Source organism: Strix aluco, chromosome 5, assembly GCF_031877795.1.
Source record: "Strix aluco isolate bStrAlu1 chromosome 5, bStrAlu1.hap1, whole genome shotgun sequence".
Classification (NCBI taxonomy): domain Eukaryota; kingdom Metazoa; phylum Chordata; class Aves; order Strigiformes; family Strigidae; genus Strix; species Strix aluco.
Genome location: NC_133935.1, coordinates 9514721 through 9535627, shown reverse-complemented (window position 1 = coordinate 9535627; position 20907 = coordinate 9514721). Strand labels below are relative to the sequence as shown.

Here is a 20907-nt window from a genome sequence, read left to right as displayed (position 1 = left end):
GTTGTATAAGCCTGTATAAATCCAGGAGTGAACAGTGTTTGCTAGTCCCGTTCTACCTTGACCTCTCTTACCTTGAGTAAGAGAGATACTTCAGTGACAGTAGTATATGGAGGCAGTCCTACTCACTCAGTACTGTTTGTGTTGAATACCCTAATCATTGGTTTAATGAGTGTATTGAGACAGTCAATGGCTTTTTTGTTTGTTCACTTTATTACCAGGGTCTTTTCACCTTATTCACTTGATGTTTGATGACTACGTATTGTACCTGCTAGAATCACTCCATTGTCAGGAGAGAGCTAATGAGCTAATGAGGGCAATGAAAGGAGAAGGAAGCACAGGTGAGTTTGTTCTTTTATTGATCTTTTGTTGGTTTGTTCCACTGGATTCACTATTTTCTACGTTAGAGCATTTCTTTATCCTCACGTAATCCAGTGAGGCTTACCTAGGAGCAAAGTGTTTTTCAGTTCCATCATGATTTGAAGTCATCTGTGAGGGGGGCATCCCTGGTTAATACATTCTGAAAGAGGCCTGCCTGGTTCATGATGTGACTGTGGGTGTCTGAACCCCATTCCTAAGCACACACTTGGTGTTTCAGTAAGAAATTTTTGTACTGAGCCTTTTACCTCAGTCTGTCTAAGCCACCATTATATTTCAGTGAACCCAGACTTGATTCTCGCTCTCACCCTGGTTTAGCACTAAATAAATTCACTGGTATGAATCAGTGGTTTAGCACTAAATAAATTCACTGATATGAATCAGTCCAAATAAGAGGGAGAGATGGGAGAAGTGAGAAAAGACAAAAAAGCAAGGCTGTTGTTTCTGATGCACTTATGTTCTAAGTGCCTGTACAGAGGCAGATTCCAAGTCCTGCTCCGCTCACTCTGCACTGACTCGCCAGAACAGAAGTGAACACAGATTGTCTTTAGTGTCTCTGCTCAGGGCAGCCCCGTGTAATAAGGGATCCTCAGCGATCTACCTTCATTGCATCTCCCATTAAGTTAAACCCCTCTGTCACCTTTGGAACATTCCACTCTTCATTTTAGCTGTGGCTTAATTTGTCACCCTATAGATTTATGGGAAGAAGAACATTTCAATAATTAGGCTAATATCTTCTATGTGTTGAAAGACCTGGATTTAATTTATTGCCCTACCATAGCCTCTTGTTTTTGTGACAAACAAGTTGCTTATCCCTGTGTACTTTTCACATAGCTTTAGCAGCTAGAACTATCCAGATGTTACCCTCTTTAGTCAATGAAGAGAGAAGGTCATGGCCAAAAGTCACTGGAATCCCCTGGAGATTTCTGTTTCTTTCCAATATCTCTAGAAGGAATAGGAGAGCCTCACTCAAATTGGACTCCTAATTTTAGGTATCTAATAGTATATTACAGGAATATAAACCTTAAGCTGTGTGTGAATGAGTTTCCTATCTATACAACAGGAAAAATAGCACTTTCCTTTAAGAGGTCTTATGAAGGCACACTGAAGGTTGTAATGCTGAATATTACAGAGGTACTCTTTCAAAGATTTGTGATTCCTAATATGCTTTTCTTGAAATACAGCCTACAGAACTTAACTACTTGCATTCATTTTTTTAGTTCCTCAGTGTTTCTTGACTCTACCTTTAACTATGTTTCATGATTTTTCTCTCATCCTGCAGCAGAACTACGAGAAGAAATTATTCTGAGTGAACCAGCTCCTCCAACTCCCTCCCCAGTGCCGTTCTCCCCAGCTAAATCTGCCACCTCAGTGGAAGTGCCCTCTGCCCCCTCGCCTGTCAGCAATCAGTCCCCAGAGTACGGTGTCATAGCAGCTACAACAGGTAGGTAGGCTTATGGCAGCTGGATCTGCTTGAAAATGGCTTTTGCCCTTGGTCACCTGAAATTGAGCCTGAGAACAAGATATGCCGGCTTTCAAGAGATGAGAAGCCTTTCCAGACAGAAATCTGTTTAAAGTATCAGTTATGCCTTCTCACTGTATCCAAACATGATGTGTAATCTAACAGGAAAAAGATCTGATGTTTGGAGTCCAAAGGCCTAACAGGAGATCCCAGACCTCAAGCATATCAGAATCTGTTCGGTAGCTGAGGCCTTCAGAAGAGCACACCTTTCACTTTATTTCTAAATGGTTTCAAAAATCAGTCTGGTTTTTCAAATTTTTAGCAATGCCCCAAAAGAATTATTTATGAATATAGCACTTCTGAGCATCTTTGATGACTTTAAGGGCAGTCAGTCTCTCTGAAAAATTTTATCTACTTCAAGGAAACGTGCCAGATATTTTAAGGTTTAGTGAGGTTTTCAAAATCCTAACCATTAGTGGTTCAAGAATTCCTAGTCGGTAAAATGGGAATTTGATATCTTTCAACATATTTGAGACACAAATATGTTTAAATACCTGCACAAGTTTCTCTTGGACATGTTTTACACATCGTTGATAACTTCCAGCTTTCAATGTTAGAGACTAGGAATTACATGCCTGAAGCCTATTTTCAGTTGCATACTTTATTATGGCAAGTCATGAGGTAGTTGTATTCTGGTTGGCCCACAGATTAAAAAATCTGTGCTTAAAGGTATTCAACTTGTGGGCAGGATTGTCAGAAAACAATAAGCACAAAACTGTCTTCTTGTGTGTTCTGTATAATGGGCAACCATCCTCTGTACCCTAACGTAAAACTCAGTCATTACCTTCTGTATGTGGGCAGGACAGTCTGTCTCTATGATCAAAAGACAGTGTTTTCTTAACTCATGGGAAAGAAAGACAGAAATGTGAATGACTTTCAGAAGGCATTCCAGGCAGTGAAATTCCAGCTTTGCTGCTGCTTAGTGAAATGGGTATATAATCAGAATGTGGAAACTATCACTTTTGTGACGTACTAGAAAAGTTACAAAACCTTCTTGAAAGAATGTCAGAAAGTGATGATTTACCACACTGGAGAATTTGGCAGTGGCTAAAGGACTAATAAATCTTTCTGACAAATGGTTTTCATGTTTTCAAAGGCTCCACAGGGAAGCACAGTGCCTAGTTGTGGTGGAAAGAGATTTAAGAACATTTGTACCTACATTGAAACACAAGGTTTTCTCACTGTTGGAGACTATACCATATTTAAGAGGGAAATAGGATGGTATTACCCCCAGAACAGTTAGACAAGAGACACATGATTCATAGACATGACAGGTGATCACATGGCTTTGGATCAGGCAGTGCTGGAAACGTTGATTTGGTGGGTAACTTGCTCTTTAGACATTGTGGCCCAATGGGATCACTGTGTCATTATAACCAGAACTTCGTATGACGAGAACTGTACCCAGAAGTAACGGACTGAGAAGTAGGGAACTGTGTGCTCTCCAGTGGCATTGACAGGAATGGAGATTTGAGGGACTTGTGTTCAGGCTGCAGAGACTGTAACTCTATGTGACTATCATAACTATTAACCCAAAGCTTATTCCATATTTATATAGTAACTTATTTGTCAGCTATCTGTGCTTTCACCTTCAGCTTACTTGTCTTAGGTACTTGACTTAGGCGCAGATCTGGGCAGGCCTGTGAACTGCACGGATCTTACATATTCTCTCCTGAATCCCACCAGTAATGCAAGGGAATGGACTCACATTACAAATACAATTCCTTTTTGATTTCATGTTGTTTATTATTTTCTTATAGTCTGGTTTATTCTCTCACTCTAATTTTTTATGTCCTGGTAAGGCCAAGGTCAACTAGTTTGAAGTCTGAAGCCAGAAACAGGATCATTTGGGAACAATGATTGAAGGACCTACTCCCACAGCACAGGCAGTAGAACCTGATGTAGTTGTTCCCATAGCAGAACTTCTTAGGCAAGAAAGCTATTTCTGATTATTTTAGCTCTCTGTTTTTTCCCACTTTTCATTTTTAGGTTGTTCTAACAACTTTTGTTTGGTTGAACTGGATTTTATTCTTATGGTCTGGTGCAGTCCCACTTTTGCAAGTGTGAAAATAATTTTTGCCTAGCACAAGCCAAATTTGTCAATAGTCTTAATTTGGGCAATTAGTAATACCTCCATTTCTCATGTTCATCATGTAGATGAACTGATCACCTTTTTAGTTTGCTAACCATTACACCATGGAGTGCAGGATTCGTTCACATAAAGTAATACAAAATAACAACCATGTTCCAGCTATAGGAAATTGCTATACTTTAAAATAGGAGTGCTGAAGATGTATTACATATAATCAAACTATTCCATATACAGATTTGTGGCATTAATATATAGAATATTTCAGAACAGGAACCTCTGTTCTGGAGAGATGTATTTAAAGTACACTTTATTGATTTTCTTGTGTGTCTTTTATGAGGTCAATGTAAAATTCTGCAAATGCTTTGCAAATCTTGAGAACTAGTTCCATTGGTTACTACTAGCTCTCAGTCCCCAGTTTAAGGCATCATTAACTCTTTCTTGCTTGTGGCATTAGCAATAAAAGTTAACTATTAAACTTGCATTTTAACCTTTTTGCCTTCAGTCAGTGGTCAGCACAAAACCAGCAAATTAAACTGTTGCAATTACATGATACTGAGCAAAAGAAAGGTAAATCCTATATATAGCATTCTGTGGCAGAACATCTGGCATGGCTCAGCTAACTATTTAAAACTTTTTGTTCAGTTACTAGACATTTAAAAGGATAATTAGTCTCCATCCTTTCTAAATCACAAAGGCCAGATTAATGATTGTTCAAACTGCAACAATATTGTAATAAAAGTGATAGCTATATGGCTGACTATGCTATTCTCTCTTAAAGCCCCTCTTAAAGCTGTGATTACTCATTTGCCAATTCCATGGTTTTTAGACAACCTGAAATGAACTCTGAATTGTAAGTAATTCCTGATATGTTAGTAAACTAATCTATGCAGTTTACTGTTTAGTTTCAAGAAATGTATGTGTGAAATAATTCTTCAGGCCAGCAATGGTCATTTAAGCTCACTGTTCTTCCAAGTCTAGGCTAGGTATTAAAGTTCTGGGAATCTGGCATAGGAAATACTTGCACAGAGCTACCACCTCTCAAATTTACATGTGTGAGTACAACAAATTTCTGGTTTTTTTCCTAAAGCTGCAGCTCCTGGACTCATATGAATATATGAGAACATTAGCTCTTGTTCAACAAGCAGAGTTTAATTCTCATGGCTGCAGAGTGTAAAAGTCATAGGTTCCAGTTTCAAAAGGCAATTCTCCCCTTCCAGATGGAAGGGTTTGTATTTTTTCTAAAGCTGATAGTTAAGATCATCTCTTTGTTGTGTGGGGGCAGAATGGGGGTCTGACTCCAGATTTCTGATTGCTTGAGGTTGACTGCACTGCTTACTGTCAGACATAATACACAGGGCTGTAAGTGTCTTGCTTGTACCTGGGTGGTCATTTAGTCCAGCAGAAAGCAAATATAAAATGCAGCATCATGAAGCAACTTTTATTTCTTTCTGCACTGGTGTACATGATGGCACCAATGACAACAGGGCCGTCGCTGGACTGATAGCAGTTCCATATATCTTTGGCTCTACTACAGGTCAGCTGGTCTCTTGGTTAGTATCCTTAAAATCAATTTTTTCATTAAAAGAGAAAAGAAAAAGAAGTGATAATAAATGAACTTCCCTATTTTAATCAAATCCGGCGTGTTCAGAACACAAAGCAAAGCAAAATGTTGCTCAATCACTATTGTTTTTGCTTATTTCAGAAAGCAGTTCAGTTGGGTTCAGTCATATCTAAAAGAAACTTCAACTCCTGCAGTTCAATTCTGCATCCAGCTGAGGAAATTAATCATATAGGGCTGGGACATAGGCGGGTATTTAAAAGCTAACTATGAAAAACTTTCAGACTTACCTAATTCCTTCTTTTCACCCACCACCATGTTGGCAGTATCCTGGCTGACCCAATATATATCTGTTGTCTTCTTCTATCCTTCCTCTGTCTTTGTGACTAGGTCGATGAAAATAATGGCATCCCTTTCAAAAAGGCAAAGAGAAGTGAGGCAGCTGTAGATTCCCAAGAACATCCTGAAAAAAATATTTGAACAGCTTTCTGTCACTCTGTAAATCCAGAGTAAAACCCAACATACATTTACTTCTAAACCATAACCTCCAGAAGAAGGTGGCTATTTCCTAGAGCAGCTGTGTGAAGTACTATCCTGTAGTACTGAGGACAATTCTTGGTTAGAAAAATTAAACAAAGATATTCACAGCTCTTCCAGTGCAAGACCTATTCTCTGTATTTGTTTCTGTGTTGTCTGGACAGGCACAAAGCATGTTACACTCTAAACATTTATTTTAAAATTGAACTGAGGTAGCTGCCAGTTAGATTTGAATGCCAGGAGTGGCCAAGTCCTCTCATCCAAGGAGTCTGACTTCCCACAGGGAGCACATGAAACAACTTGCTGTGCTGGACCAACTCATTTTCCTCAGACTGAGATAAGATCCCTAGTATTATTCAAAAAAAGAAAAGGAGGCTGTCACAATGGCTGGGGACAGTCAAATTAACCATATTTGGTAAAATGCAAAGGATCTTTTGGCCCTGTTATTACCACTTCTTGTTAGAGCTAGGAAGGTCATGAGATTTTTGGCTCAATGGCCAAATTTTTTCTTGGAAAAAATAAAATCAGGTCAAAGTAAAACTTTTGTTTTATAGTGAATTTAAAAAGTGAAAAAAACCAGTAATATTACCTTAAAATTTGTATTTGGCTTTTTTCACCATCTTCGTTGTCCTTCTTTTCTTTCTTTTCTCTTTGTTTTTGCCTTTTGAATTTAGGCCTGTTTTGAAAAAAGTTTCAAATTTTCTTTTGGAAAATAACACTAGGAAAATATGTTGACCTTTTGAAATTGGAAAGTTTCACCAAAATATTCTTCAGAAAAGTTGTTGATATTTTCAAAACAGTTTTTCTCTTGTTGTCAGATGAAGATATTTGGTGACTGCATAAGTAGTTTTGGCCCCTTCCACAGAAACTGTATTTTCTAGTGAAGGTAGGCTTCCTTAAACACTCTTCCTCAACTCAAGGAACCATGACTGCTCATAGCCACAGCAGCACTGATGTGCTAGCTCAAATGTGTATGTCTCCTTTTTAGTCTCAGAGATCTCAGTGGTCCTCTTCAATGGGAGGACATAAAAGACTGAAAATTCAAGAGTCTGTGACAGAAAATGCAGGCATGTGAAAATAGGCCTAGCACAAATATCCTTGTTCATAACACATCCAAAGATGTCTCTACTGTAAGAGCACCAAATCGCACCCTGCTGGAATATTTCAAGCTGGACTTACCTTGTGAAGTTCAGAATGCCTTCGTTTACACCCAGAATTAAGCATTTTCCATTTCAAAAAATTATTTGTCTGATTTTGCCAAATAAAATCGCACACACCTGTAGAAAATTATGCACATCTGAGATAGGCTTTTCATTCCCCAAAGCCATGGAGTGGACACAGACCTGGTAATACAATCACTTCCCCCTCTGAATTAGACCCTTTCATATTACAGGAAGTCCTAGAATCCACACTGAAAAAAACGAGTCACCTCCTGCAATTCCTTTTAGCTACTGAAAAAGAGTCAAGAGTGCCCAGAGACCCCCAAACTAGTGTTCGCATTGGGTTAAATTCAGTGTTCTGGTCCTCATTTGCAGGGTAATCTCAGCCAGTATGGTCATGACCTCCAGCAAGAGCTATGTTATACTGGAACAATGGATCTGTCAGCCTCCTGAGTGAAAGGGGTGTGTGCAAAGGACAAAGGTTTCTCAGCAGCTGGCTCATGAATCTGGAGTTCCTGCCTGGAAGGGATCAGGATGATTAAAAAACTCAGCACCTTCCAAGCAAAATGGAAAACCCACTTCTTAGCTTTGCTCTACCCACAAATGTTCTACATGAACAAATAAATTAAGTCCAGTCCCTGCCACCTCGAAAGAAGAAAGAAACATTATTTGCAGGAATAAAATGGCTAGGCTATTTCTGTCGATAAATTTGTTACAATTTGGAGATCTACCACTGTCTTGCCCCTACAAAGGCTGGTACCTAGTTGGGTGAAACAGATACAAACTGCAAAAGGATTCAAGAAATGTATTTGCATAACACCCATATTTTTTGAATCCTTCATTGTTCTGATTATACTTCCTGCTTCACTCCAGGCCTGATCAGCTTTGGAGCTAAACAAACCAGCAGCCCACTTCATGTGAGGGAGACCTCAGGGTTTGGTGCATCATGCCTGAGAAATATTAGTACTGGTGTTCCTCCATTTCTAAGTCCTATCCCAGTTTTTCTGAAAAATGATAGCCTCAAATTACAATACCACACTGAAAGTTCACAGTCTGAGCTATTCCAGATATGTCTTTTACCTCTGGATCTTCGCACACTCCAGCTGATCTATTTGTATTTTTATTTATGCCTGCAACGTAATAGTCTTGTTCACTTTGGTTGGTGCTGTTTCCATTATCTGTGTCTATTATGTTGCTTTCCTGTAAGCATCTCAAAGCATAAGACCTCTGTGAGTGACAGCCCATGTTAGCTGTATTCCTTTAATACTGTTTGTCTGCAGGAGCTATGCAATCTTACACGTGGTCACTCACCTACACTGTGACAACAGCTGCTGGGTCCCCTGCTGAAAATTCCCAACAGCTGCCCTGCATGAGAAGTCCGCATGTACCATCATCATCTGTCACACACCGGATACCTGTTTATCCCCACAGAGAAGAACATGGGTAAGTCACTTCTCAGTGTCTTGGAGGGGTTTTATGATTTTAGTATTAACTTATGGTTAAGGGTTTTTTTTGAAACAAAGTGAAATCTGTTTCTTGATGTAGTAAGTCTGTATTGCAAAGATGCTGGTATCATTATTCTTTGGCTGTTGTTATTGTTGTATGATTATATTATGTCTCAATTTTATAATCTCATTTAATCCATGACTAGAAAGAAACAATCACAAAATAATTGATGGAGAAGGGCCAGGCACATAGCAAGATTAGTTAATACTCAGATGCTGACCTGATGCAAGAGGTTCAAGAGACTTTACCAAGTTCCTCAGTCTCACTGCATACTCATTAACCTTGCACAAGTGCTTTCCCAGTGTGGAAGACTGTATACTGTTTGAAAGGGTAACAGCAGATTAATTTGAACCCTGCATCTCCTTCTCTCTTGGATGTGGTTAGGTTTGGATTTCTGTTTGAATGTCACTGCTATGCCCTTACTGGAACAATCTGGATATGGAGATATGGAACATCTCTCCTATCCAGCAGTATGATTGCTTGGTGGAGGCAGAAATAGGGCAGCAGGGAGCTAACAGGATGCAAGAATTAAAACAGCCCACAGTAAGGCAGTGTATATATAATATATATATGTGTATATATGTGAGAATTCATTGTTCCTAAAGGAATCTCTTGCCTCTGGGTGGTGATTTGAGGAAACTTTTTAATCTAGGTGAATCAATTTTTCTGAAAAGCAACAAAGAATTCTATAATCTGACTTCTTTTGCCATTTGATTTTACATGTGACACGTGGATATAAACATTTTGGTGATGCTTCTAAGCATTTCAGTGACATCTGCCTTCTTGTCTGAAAATGACTTTGTAAACTCATAGGGATAGGGCCTCTGTTAATCTGCATTTACATGGCTTCTGTCACAAAGATTTCCTGATCTCATTTGCCCTCTATATAGTACTATTAAAATTTTTTTGATTCATTACAATTTGTACTTATTTTGGATCTACAGCAAAATCAACATATTGGTATTTCAGTTTTTATATGATTTGAGTCTAATGTGGCAGGCTATAGAGACATGTTCCTGAAGAAATGTCTGTGGGGAAATCCGGTGACCTCACCCATGATGTTTTGAAGCACAAGAGTCATTATATAATTCTTACGGAAGTTACAGTCACAGATTCAAGACAGAGCTTGTTTAAAAGCATTAAAGAACTATATCTTCAGAGAGGAAAAGAAAAAATAAGACATCTTGTATGCAAGATTCAAACAGATGGTTGCCCTGGAAAGAAAGAAAGAAAGAGAGATCAAAGTCTGCACTAAGATTTCCATGTTTCTGGAGAAGCAAGAAGTGGAGTGAGCAGCTGCTGTAGCCATTGAGACTGCGCCTCACTCCCGTACAGAGGGCCCAGCAGGGAGCATAAACAGTATGGAGGCCATGAGCCATTCCCCTGCTGCATTTCCCACCAAACGCAGACTCTTAGCCACCCAGCATACCTGAAAGTTTCCTAACAGTAGTTCTGCTGGGGCTCCTACCAGTCTTGCACACTAAACATGATCCTCTGTGAAATATAAAGGCTCCAAACTGTCTTGAGATAGAAAGAGAATACCTAAAAGATCAGAGTGCTCTATACCATTATATTCCACAATGTAAAGACATTTAAGAACTGAAGCCTTGGAACAATGTAAAGCCCTAGTAGTTCCCAAGAGAGAACTGGATATAGACTGTCATAGAGTGAAATATAGACTGTTGGATTCATTTGTACATACCCTTTACTTGCTTCTGACCAGTTATAGAAAATAAAGTGTAAGTTCAATGATAAAAACTGCTCCCTGTAAAATAAAAATTGATTAAGGCCAAATGCATGTTACCAGAAATGAGGAAAGGGCTACATGATCCGTTCCCCATTATTAAAACAAGTCTTACAGCAAGCAATACTAGTGTAGATTTGTGAAACTTGAGAATAGCACAAGGTCCATAATCTACTCGAGCTCACTCCAGTAAATCTTCTTCTAAATCCACAATGGTAGTCTCCACACGTGTGGGGTCTCAGGGCTGTAAATTTGTGGTATTAATAGAAGAAAATATAAATAATTGGAATTTTCCTTGTTCCAACTTGTGTCTGTTGCCTCTCACCCTGCCACTGTCAACTTCTCAGAAGAGTTTGCCTCTAGCTGGTCTATACCGTCCTGTTAGATAGTTGTAGGTCATCCCTTTGTCTCTCTTTTTAAGGCTGGACAAACCCAGTTCTCTTCCTGTAAGTTGTGCTTCAGCCCCCTATCTGTCTTAATGGCTCTCCACTAGACTCACTCCAGTATGTCAATGTCCTTTTTATAGCGGAGAGCCAAAAACATGGCACAGTACTCCAGATGTGGTCTCCCAAGTGCCAAATAGAGAAGAATAATCGGTTCTTTAGGCCTGCTGTCCACACTCCTGCTACTACAGCCCAGTATGTAGCTGGTGGTCTTTATTGCAAGTGCCTGCTGGTGACTCATGTTCAACTTTTTGTCCACCAGAACTTTCAGGCAGTTTTCAGCAAAGCTGCTTTCTCTCCAGATGGCCCCTGTACCACTGCAGGAGTTATGATGTTGCAGATGCAGGACTTTGCATTATTCTCTGTACTATCAACTGACCATTCTTTCTGAATCATAGCTGCTAGACTCCAGAGTAACTGCCAGTTCCCAGCTGGACTTCCCTACATGCCATCTGTGTATTGTCCTCACTACTCAATGACTATAGATGTGGTTCAGTAGTCACTGTAAGACATGGTACTTGGCAGGAAACATTTTTACTGGATTTTTCAGGTACATTTTCTTAGAGAGATGTAGGGTTCCTCAGCCAAGCACTTTCAGATAGGCAGGAAAATACTAGCCTTGAGGAGCCTGGTCATCTCCTTCTCACGTCCTCAGTGCTCTCTCTCCTGAGAGACAGAGGAAGCTTCCTGGACCAGAAGTACACAATAGAGATTAGGATAAGAAACTTTATAACTCCATGCTCAAGAGAATTGAAGCCAAAAGTGATGAGTGTTTGAATGGAGGAGACAAGATCGATAGCTTCCAGACTAGGACATAGCATCCTTAGTGACTCGAGAAAGCATGAAGGGAAAACACTGTCTTACAGGACTTGGCTTTGTTTGTGAGTCTGGACTACAGGAGGGACTAGATAGGCAAGCATCTTCTTCAAGCAGGGACGGCTGCACTGCGAAATGCCGGGCTTATGCAGATCTTGCAGATTTTGCTTACCAGTCTATCGTGTTGAAGGAATTAAAACACAAGATGTCTGCCTACCACAGTGTGAAACAGCTCTATGACACAGCCATTCCTCCCTCCCCTACTCTCCACAGAGAGACTATCAAAATTGTATCATGTGAACACCAGCTTGTCTGAGGTAGATTATGGAAACCACTCATGTACAGCTATGCACAAGTGAATATAAGAATGAGAGCTCAGTGTTGAACAATGAAGATAGACATACGGCCTTATGTCATGAAAATGTTTTCAGAGGGGGTTCTCTGCTCTCGTTTTGAAGCTGCTGGTTTGGCTGGTGTAAGACATGACATGGTGTCTCTAGAATACCATCATAAAATCAAAAGAATAGTAGAAGTTTAAACTCTACCCAGTGTAAAAATGACATTGAACCTTCCAGAAAAAGTCTGTACAAGTAACTCTTCCCTTTCTCACAATGAATTGGTTACCCTGTTTGTTTATTTATCATGGTTTGTGTTTCATTTCAATAGCATATCTTTTAAAAGTCTTTAAACTTCTGTGCTGAATTAGCACCAAATGTTCACATGGCTCCACAAAGATGGGGAGGTTGCAGAAAGTGTCCATGCATCTCCTGCGAGTGAATGACCCAAATAATGGTGGCCAGCAAACACTGACCCTGCAGTTTCTTATAGCTAAGGAAACTGCTCCCTCCTTTATTCCTGGCTGTCCCTAGACAAGGGATTGGGATGAAAGAAGAAAGTAGGCATGTTCTTCAGCCTCAAATCCCACTCTATTCCTTAGTCAGCTGTGCTAAAGCTGTATGTTGTGTGCTTCAGATGCAAATTAATACATCTCTCTTCCTCCCAGAAAAGGAACATCTGACCCCAGGGCAAGGAGATAGCTGAACTCCACAGTGTAGTTCTTTAAATCAAATCTTACCATACTTCCTCAGCCTGCATATCAATTTATTAGGAACATGGCAATAAAATAATAATAAAAAGGAAAGACACTTTCTCCTTAGAAAATGCACAAATGAGTCTGCAATTTAAAACTAGTCAGAGAAACATGCTGAGTCTATTTGTTGTGCTAACACATCATTTCTCTAACTGGCATCTGCTTCCCAGCTGAGCTGGGAAATATCTTTTTAAAAAAGATTATTTAAAATGTCATTCTCCTATGCAAAAAAGTGCAACTATGTCTCAAAAGTTATAGAACTATTAGTGGCAATACAACAATTATGCATGCTAAATAATGTTTTTAAATGGATTTTATAGATACACAGGAAGTTACAACTATGGTAGCTATAGCAACCAGCATCCCCATCCAATGCAGAGTCAGTATCCGTCCTTACCACATGATACTGCTATTTCTGGACCACTTCACTACTCAGCTTACCACAGAAGCTCTTCACAGGTAAGTTGGATTTATTATTTGACAATGCTTGCTATAACATTTTAACTAAAGTTGTGCTTGTAATTTTCTTATCAGCATATTAGCTGTCTGAATCAATAAGCTGTCATTAGTGTAGTCATTGATGGTCCCTAATTTTTTTCTTTTCTAATATTACCTAGATATCTTTTCATTCTGGTGGATATTCTTTTATCAGAAGTAGCTGTAGGTTGTACTAAACTCTAACATCTAGCAGTCTGAATCATAGAAAGTGTTTCTGTGTTAAGGAGTAGCTGAAACAAAAATTAATATGATTAGTTGTATGTTTCTTATGTGTTGGGAACAGGAAGAGATTCCTAACAAGAAATAAAAGTGTTTTCATACAGTTGTAAGAAGATGCAGAGACCATAGTGAATTGTTCTGTGGCCTCTGCTTTTGAGAATACATACGTTTAGGAATTTGCCAAAAATGTGAGTTCTGAAGACAGTTTGAATAGCTTCAGGACACCATTGCAAAGAGGTTCTGTTTAATCTGTATGCCATAGTTCCCTACTATAATGCTGAGAAATTATGTCAGTAACTATTTCAGGACACTATTGCAGTTCAAAAGGTGAGCCAGTAGAAACCAAGGGAGATTAAGTGGAAAGATGATATTTGGCAACAGTTCAAAAGTAATACAACTGTAGGAGGGCTTTAGTACATCATGCAACTGGTGCTTCCGCAGTGTAGGAAGCTGCTCTCTGCTGTAAGATTTGCAAAAGGTGGGTACAGGCAGGAGGTGATGGCATAGGGATAGTCCACCCACATGGCATCTCTTACGGTTTATCTACTGGAAATTTATACAAGTATATTAGGGACCACCACGCTTAACTCCCATCACTGCACTAGAACAGTTTCATACCAGATGCAAAGATGTGAATTTGATAGTGCTTTGGACTAGAACACACAAAACCTTCATCTCATTCTGGTCTTTGGCATCAGTCTGCCAGCTGATCTCAGAGTAGTAATTTCTCTTTTTTACCCCTCATTTTCCCTAGCTGTAAGGTAAGAATAAAGGAATTGATCTCCTTAAAGTTTTTTGAAATCTACTGGGCAGATTGTCTTATACAACTTCAATATGCTCCTTTGGACCAGCTCAGCAATGGCTCCCTAGCTTATGAAAAGAAAAAGTCTACAACTTCTCACCTATTTGTGTAGCACCTGGTCCATCAGACAGACTACATGAGGTGTGACGATTTGTTTGAGGGTTGTTGCAGCTTCTGTATCTTCATTAGGAACAGTGAGTGAACATTTAAGTACAGTGTCCTCTTGGGTTTGTATACATTGGTTTTTCAATACAAGCCTTACCCTGTTATCTCAAGACTTTTTTCCAGAATTCATCACTTTCTGACTTTAAATTGACTCACCAATTTTCTTTAATCTCTCTTGTCCTTTACTACAGAAAACCCACATGAGTGCTGGTTCTGAAACGGTCATGAATCTGTATGTAAAACAGAGAATTAGGCTTTTACTGTTTAGAAATGCTATCACCTGCACAAGGAGTTTCTTTCTACCCTCTGACAACTGTCTTTGTCACACTGATATAGACAGCATAAGTTAAGCAAGGAATAAATAAAACAAAGCAAGATCAATGCATTTGTAGTTTGTTCATGTCCTGGTTAACATGTTATATGGAAATAGTAACATACATTAAAATCATGCAAGTATTTTTTATACTGTAGGAGGCTGTCTCTACAAGTGCAGATGCCAGATTTCTTCTTCTCTTGCTAGCCCTTGAACTGTCCTGGACACACTGGAAGAACAGCTATGCTGTAATGATAGCACTTCAGAGCAAAATGATTTCAACCTGTATTTAGCATGTTCTTTCTTATGCTGCTTGTAAACTGAGATGGAATCTCACAGCAGGACGCAGCTAACAAAATCCTATCAATGTGCTCATTCTGTATTGAAAGGAGCTACAAACTGAAACCCTACTTTCAAAAATAATCTAAAATTCTTGAATGATTTTAATATGGAATTTGCTGACATTCCTTTTAGGTATAAATGAGCTTCTGTATAATGCCTGCCCTGATAATTCCTTTCTTAGCTACTTTTAACCAACAAAAGTTCATAATATATTGTTGCCTGTAAAACCTAATAAGATGTCAGGGAACTACTCTTTTTCTAGCAGACTTTCTAAGGGGAACATGGTGCAAGGAATTGCAGTAGGACTCATGACATTGTAAAATCAAAATATAGGAGGCCAAATTTACAATGAATATATAAACAGCTGCCACTATACTGAAATCAGAGGAGATGCCATGTGTATGGCTGTGGTAATCAGTTAAGAAGAGGAGGCATTGACCATAACTCTTCAAAAGAACTCTTTGTTGTAATCTACATTCAGTCCAAATATAGAACTCTGGCTCAGCTTTAGCTAATATTCTATCATGCTCTTCAGGATCATGTCTAGAGATTAACTGCTAAGAAAAAAATCTGTGTGGGGTAAGTTCTCCTCTACAAGCATGTAATCAGAGAGAGCCCTTGCCCCAGACAGAGGTCTGAGCCAAAACAGGAGACATATAATAAAGGTGGGTTTCAGGCTGCAGCTATAAATTACTTTTTTGGTCTCAAAGAACACCATGTCCACCCTTTTCATGTGGAAGAGAGCAACATACCCCAGGTTTTATCAGGTTTGTTATTTTGAGGCTATTTTCCATCCCAGAGCAATGTACCTAAAGAAGAAGAGAGAGTTGTGCTTGATTTTTTGTTTAGCAGAACTTTAAGATGGATCATTTCACAGATACAATTTACAGGTCATCAATAAAAAAGTGGAATTGGAGCAAAGGAGATGGAGCAAATAACTTCTATTTAGTCAAAGTGGGGAACTGAACAGCTGGGAAGGGGGGGAGGGAATGAGTGACCCTTTAAATTGTATTTGCCAACATGTAACACCATGTTGATCCCAACCTGACAATACAATGATGGTTGATTAATTTTAGGATGTCTGCTGTGGTTTCGTCATTGGAATCCTTACGGTGGGGCTGTGCTGGGGTAGAAGTAACACAACTGTAGACCTTGTACTATGTACAGTTCTTGACAAATGCAGGTGGGGGTCTCAAGCCAAGCCTATCTCACTTGATCAGCGGCAAGTCCATGTTAGTGAGAGTCCATGTTAACTTCTGGATAATTTGAACCCCCCAGCATTAGAGGAAATGAGACAGAAGTAGTTGCTAAGGCTGATATCACTGAAGCACGATGTCACAGCTCCATGCTCACTCACACCCCATCCTGTAACAGACTGGTGAGAGCCCCTGAGATTATTGTTATCTCCCATCTCTGAGGCAGTCTTGGAGCTTACCTTGGCTCACAGAGGAATGTGGTGTCTTGTGACTTTGGGCTAAATAGAAATGTTGATAAGTAGCTCATAGTTTCAGAAAGATCAGTGACTCTCAGATGGACAAGAAGGCAAAAAAAAATGGAGGAGATGGCTTGTAAAAAACCTTATAGGGGAGTAAATGTTCTGCTGAAGTAGTATCTGCAGCTATTAACCTAGCATAAGCCTAAAACTGGCTCCTTCTGGCAGTGTAGGCTGAGTAATCCCCACTGATGGCTAAGAGTCTTTTTGCTGACAGGCACAGTCTGTTCAAACCTTGGTATTAATCCGAATTATTTTTTTTCTTTCATCAGCATCTGTGAATAGTTCTCAGAACAGTTGCTTCCTTGTAACTCCAGGCCCAATTGCTCATTTCTTGACTTGGCTTACTGGCCAGGAGCCTGGCACACAAAAGAAAAATAAATGATGTACAGATTGATTTGTTACCACCTAATTCTCTAAGCCATAGTGTGTAAGTGCATACAATCTTATGATGCTGCTCTGTCATCATTCAGAAGGGGACTGTGTAATGTGTGTACATAAACACATGTATACTGACTTTATGTTTCATCAGTTGTCTGCCTATGCAGTTTTAGGTACCAGATGCCAGGGTAGAAAATAGACAAAAACTCTGTCTAAAAGCCTCTGAGCGTTCCTGTGAACCTATGTCAAGGTTACCAGAGAGGTACCCCCTTCAAAGGTAACCCCTTCACAATGTCACCACCTCATCCACCTCCACAATATACGCTTGACTGGCTTTTGATCACAGCTTTTGGCTGCAAGTTTCAGCCCAGCTGGACAGGTCTTGATCCTCTTTCAGGCTATCCATAAATATTTCCATTCACATCATTCCACCTCTTCCTTAAAGTAATTCATGCTGCAGCAATTTTTCTTTGTAAATCACAAGGATAACACCTTTAGTAGAAAGAGTAATTAGAGAAATCTGCATTAATGTATATTTTTATATTTTAATATATCTGGTAACATATAAAGATGCACATCATATGAATGTGCATCACTGTATATGCAGTACGAAACCCAGCAAACATACAATATATGTGTAAGTACTCTAATGCATGGCTGTAGTGAATCATGTTGCAGGTCCCTTTATCCAGGTCCTATCTCCAACAATGGCCAGAAACGAATGTGTGGAAGAAAAGTCTTAGAAATAGCGTAGGTAGAGAGTGGTCCTTTCACCAGCATAGCCACGCTGTGTTTGGCAAGAGCAGGACTAGGGACATCCTGAGTAGGGAGCAGCAGCTGGACTTCTGTATTTTGTAGCAAACCACTGTCCATTCCCCTGTCTTTGAGTTTTTTTGTTCTTTGAGCTTTGTTGTACCTACAGACTTCTTAAGGATAGGTTGTATGAAACATACTTGCTCTTGTTAATTTTAAGCCTGTTATTGTGTAATTGCATTGGGTGCCCTATTTTTTGGGTGATGAGGAATAGGGAATATTCATTCCCTATTTATCTGCTCTCACCATTTGAGACATAGCTCGGCATCATTCGTCCCACCTCCTTCCTGTCATCTCTTTTCCAGACCTAAGAGTCTGTTTAGTTTCTCCTGTGATGGATGCTCTACACACAGAAGTTATGTAAGAACTGTAGGTGCACTGCAGGGCAGTCTGGTGTGCACACAGACATCCTGTTCCCTCAGGAACAGGGAATTTGCTGGAGCTGCAACTCCACTCCAGCCTTTCTGTGCAAACCTGATCTCAGAGTAGGTAGGAGGAATTCCGTCAAGAAGCTGCCAGATCAGCCACTTAGATCTGGGAAGCACTCCTAGATCCCATGTTGTATACAGCCTTATTTTACTTTTTCTTCCTTTTCACTTCCAAGATGGAGTAACCACCTCCAAATGGCATATCTCAGGTGGAGGTACTTAACAGAACGCCACAGAAGTGGCAAGATAGTGTCTCCCTTTTTGTTCCTCAAGATGCAGTTCCCACCTTAAAGACAAGCAATGTTTGCTGCTTTCAAGCTATCTCCTGTTGCACTCAAGAACATAGCCAGGGTCAGCTATTCCTGAACCAGTGCTCTGTCCTTAAGAGGCACTAATCAACTTCTGGGAGTGGGAGGTGCACATTTGTATCAGCAAGTGCTTGCGCTGCTGTTTTGTTGTTGTCAATTTGGTTTATGAAGAGTGTAGTTGACTTCCATGGTCTGGACAGAACAAACCAGCCTGGAAAACACTGCGGTAGTACAATCTGCTCTTAAGCAGTAGGTTGGGTCTGCACCTCTCAGAACACAGTATTGGGGCCACAGTTAAAGGAGCTTTAAGGCAGTGTTTGACTGTCCTAAACTGCTCTGAGGACTGCAGTGGTCTCACATAACTTCACAGAAATTCCCTATGTGTTGCAGCACCACTTAGTTTCTCTGCGCAATGTTGCTTGCAACAATTCTACCCAACCACATCTTCACTTCCCTTCATATGCCTCCACAGCAGGATTTCATAGGGGCGGTACTGGAAGAAAGTAGTAACTGGGTTTTGTTACAGTGGGGAAGCCAAAGAACTCCTTTTCCAGACAAAGCTCGTGTTTAGTGTCCATTTATGCTGTTCTGGCCCACCTACATCACAATAAAAAAGAAGGGAAAAAGTTCTTGTCTCCCCAGCACATACACAGTATAAGCTTATATCAGCGCAGTAAGAATAATATACCCTTCCCAATAACCACTCTGTCATCAAACAGCTAGTAATGACAGAAGGAAAAAATGCTATCCAGATCCCACCCATGCAACAAGAATCATTGTTCCTAACTGTATGGCTTCATAACGGACTTGAGATTGTTAGAACGTAATTGAAGTAATTATGTATTGAATGTAACAGGAAACAGATGTTGTAACTTCTTTTTAAATAATTACAAATAGCATTTTCATAAGGCTCCAAATGCCACTCCCAAAACTACCAAAAGCACTTAGAATGAGTTGAAAGTTTCACCCAACCTATTTGACAGACTAATATTCAATGAGCTTCAATTTGTGGAGAAATGGATCAAATTAAGGGTTATAAAGATGCAGTCAATCAATAGTTTTGATTATGTCATTTTTTTAAAATTTTAAGCATATTTTTATGAAGTTAAATTATAGCCGGTTTTTCTGGTATGAGTTATTTGAAAGTCCTAAAGTAGTGGCTAACATACAGCATTAACTTGAAGCATTCTGCAAAAGTGTGAGCTAATGCAATGTAAAGTCAGAGCCACATTCATAAGAAAAATATTTTGCTGTTTGGACAGAGACACCTTTCACCTCCATGCATAATCAGTCAGTGAGTTGAGGATAAGAATAAAGACATTATTCTCCATCCTCACACTGCAGGAACTCAGTCTTCACTTCATGGGAGGACATATTTAACGTTGTATTTTCTAAAATAATACTAAAAGAAATTGAATTAATTTTACATTTTTGAGCAAGCCCTTAACAATAATCTGCTCAAAGTCTCCCAGACTTAAAGGGCTTCTTGTCTAGGTCTAATGGCAGCAGTAGCAGCAAGTGTGAGTTAACCCAGAAAATGGTAATTTCCTGTCAAGAGCCCTCCAACAAATGTCGCTTTTATATCTGGCAAAGATCACTAGGCCCCAGTGTTTTGAGTTCAGCATGCTTAAGCACTCTTCATTAAACCGGATGTAGAGTGTGAAAGGTGATTCAGGCAGCATGGGCAGGCATCCGCCCAGATGGCTATGCTTTGGACACTCCAACAAGGCTGAATAGATGCTTCATTGGGTGAGTTAATAGTCAGGCAGGGGCCAATGAGTACTTTAAAAATATTGTCTTTCAATAGTCTCTTCACTGTAGGGAAAAAGAAGTCACTGACTCATTTGCGATTAGCTGACCTACCATTACAAAACTTTCCATCTTGCATTCAGTCATAACAGAATTTATTGTAAAATACTAGATATTTAGAGTCCATGTTATTTTCAAGCAATTATTCTTCTTACATTCATGACACATTCATAAACACAGCTGCATCGGGTGCACTCGATGAAAAGGAAAAGCAGCACACTGTATCCTGTCCCCTCATGCACAGCCATTAGCCCTGCCTTCTTAGTAAGCCTTAGCATGGCCTCTTGACTGCAGATAGGAGGAGGATTATCTTTCCTTTTCAGTGCATCCTGAAGGTCATTCTGGGAGCCAAGGTTTCATTTCCCCAACAGCACAGGTTTTCTGTGTCCAAACTACCCAAAAGATGTTACGTGGCTTCCCCACATAATGCCATGTACAATCAGGAGACCCGCCAGGATACTCCCAGAGTTTGTTTTGTTTCTCTTGCTCATAGA

The 20907-nt window shown here is 39.7% G+C and overlaps 1 protein-coding gene across 5 annotated transcripts in view; it reads left to right on the top strand.

Annotated features, from left to right (window-relative positions):
- RFX4 (regulatory factor X4) overlaps nt 1-20907 on the top strand; it is a 98284-nt gene that overhangs the window by 71781 nt on the left and 5596 nt on the right. For 4 of the 5 annotated variants that reach the window (XM_074825322.1, XM_074825316.1, XM_074825318.1 and 1 more), the window contains 4 exons: nt 219-338; nt 1658-1819; nt 8525-8687; nt 13164-13302. In XM_074825322.1, coding sequence (XP_074681423.1) covers nt 219-338; nt 1658-1819; nt 8525-8687; nt 13164-13302 — 584 coding nt within the window. The remainder of the gene's footprint in view (nt 1-218; nt 339-1657; nt 1820-8524; nt 8688-13163; nt 13303-20907) is intronic. The other variant, XM_074825317.1, reaches the window with a different exon arrangement.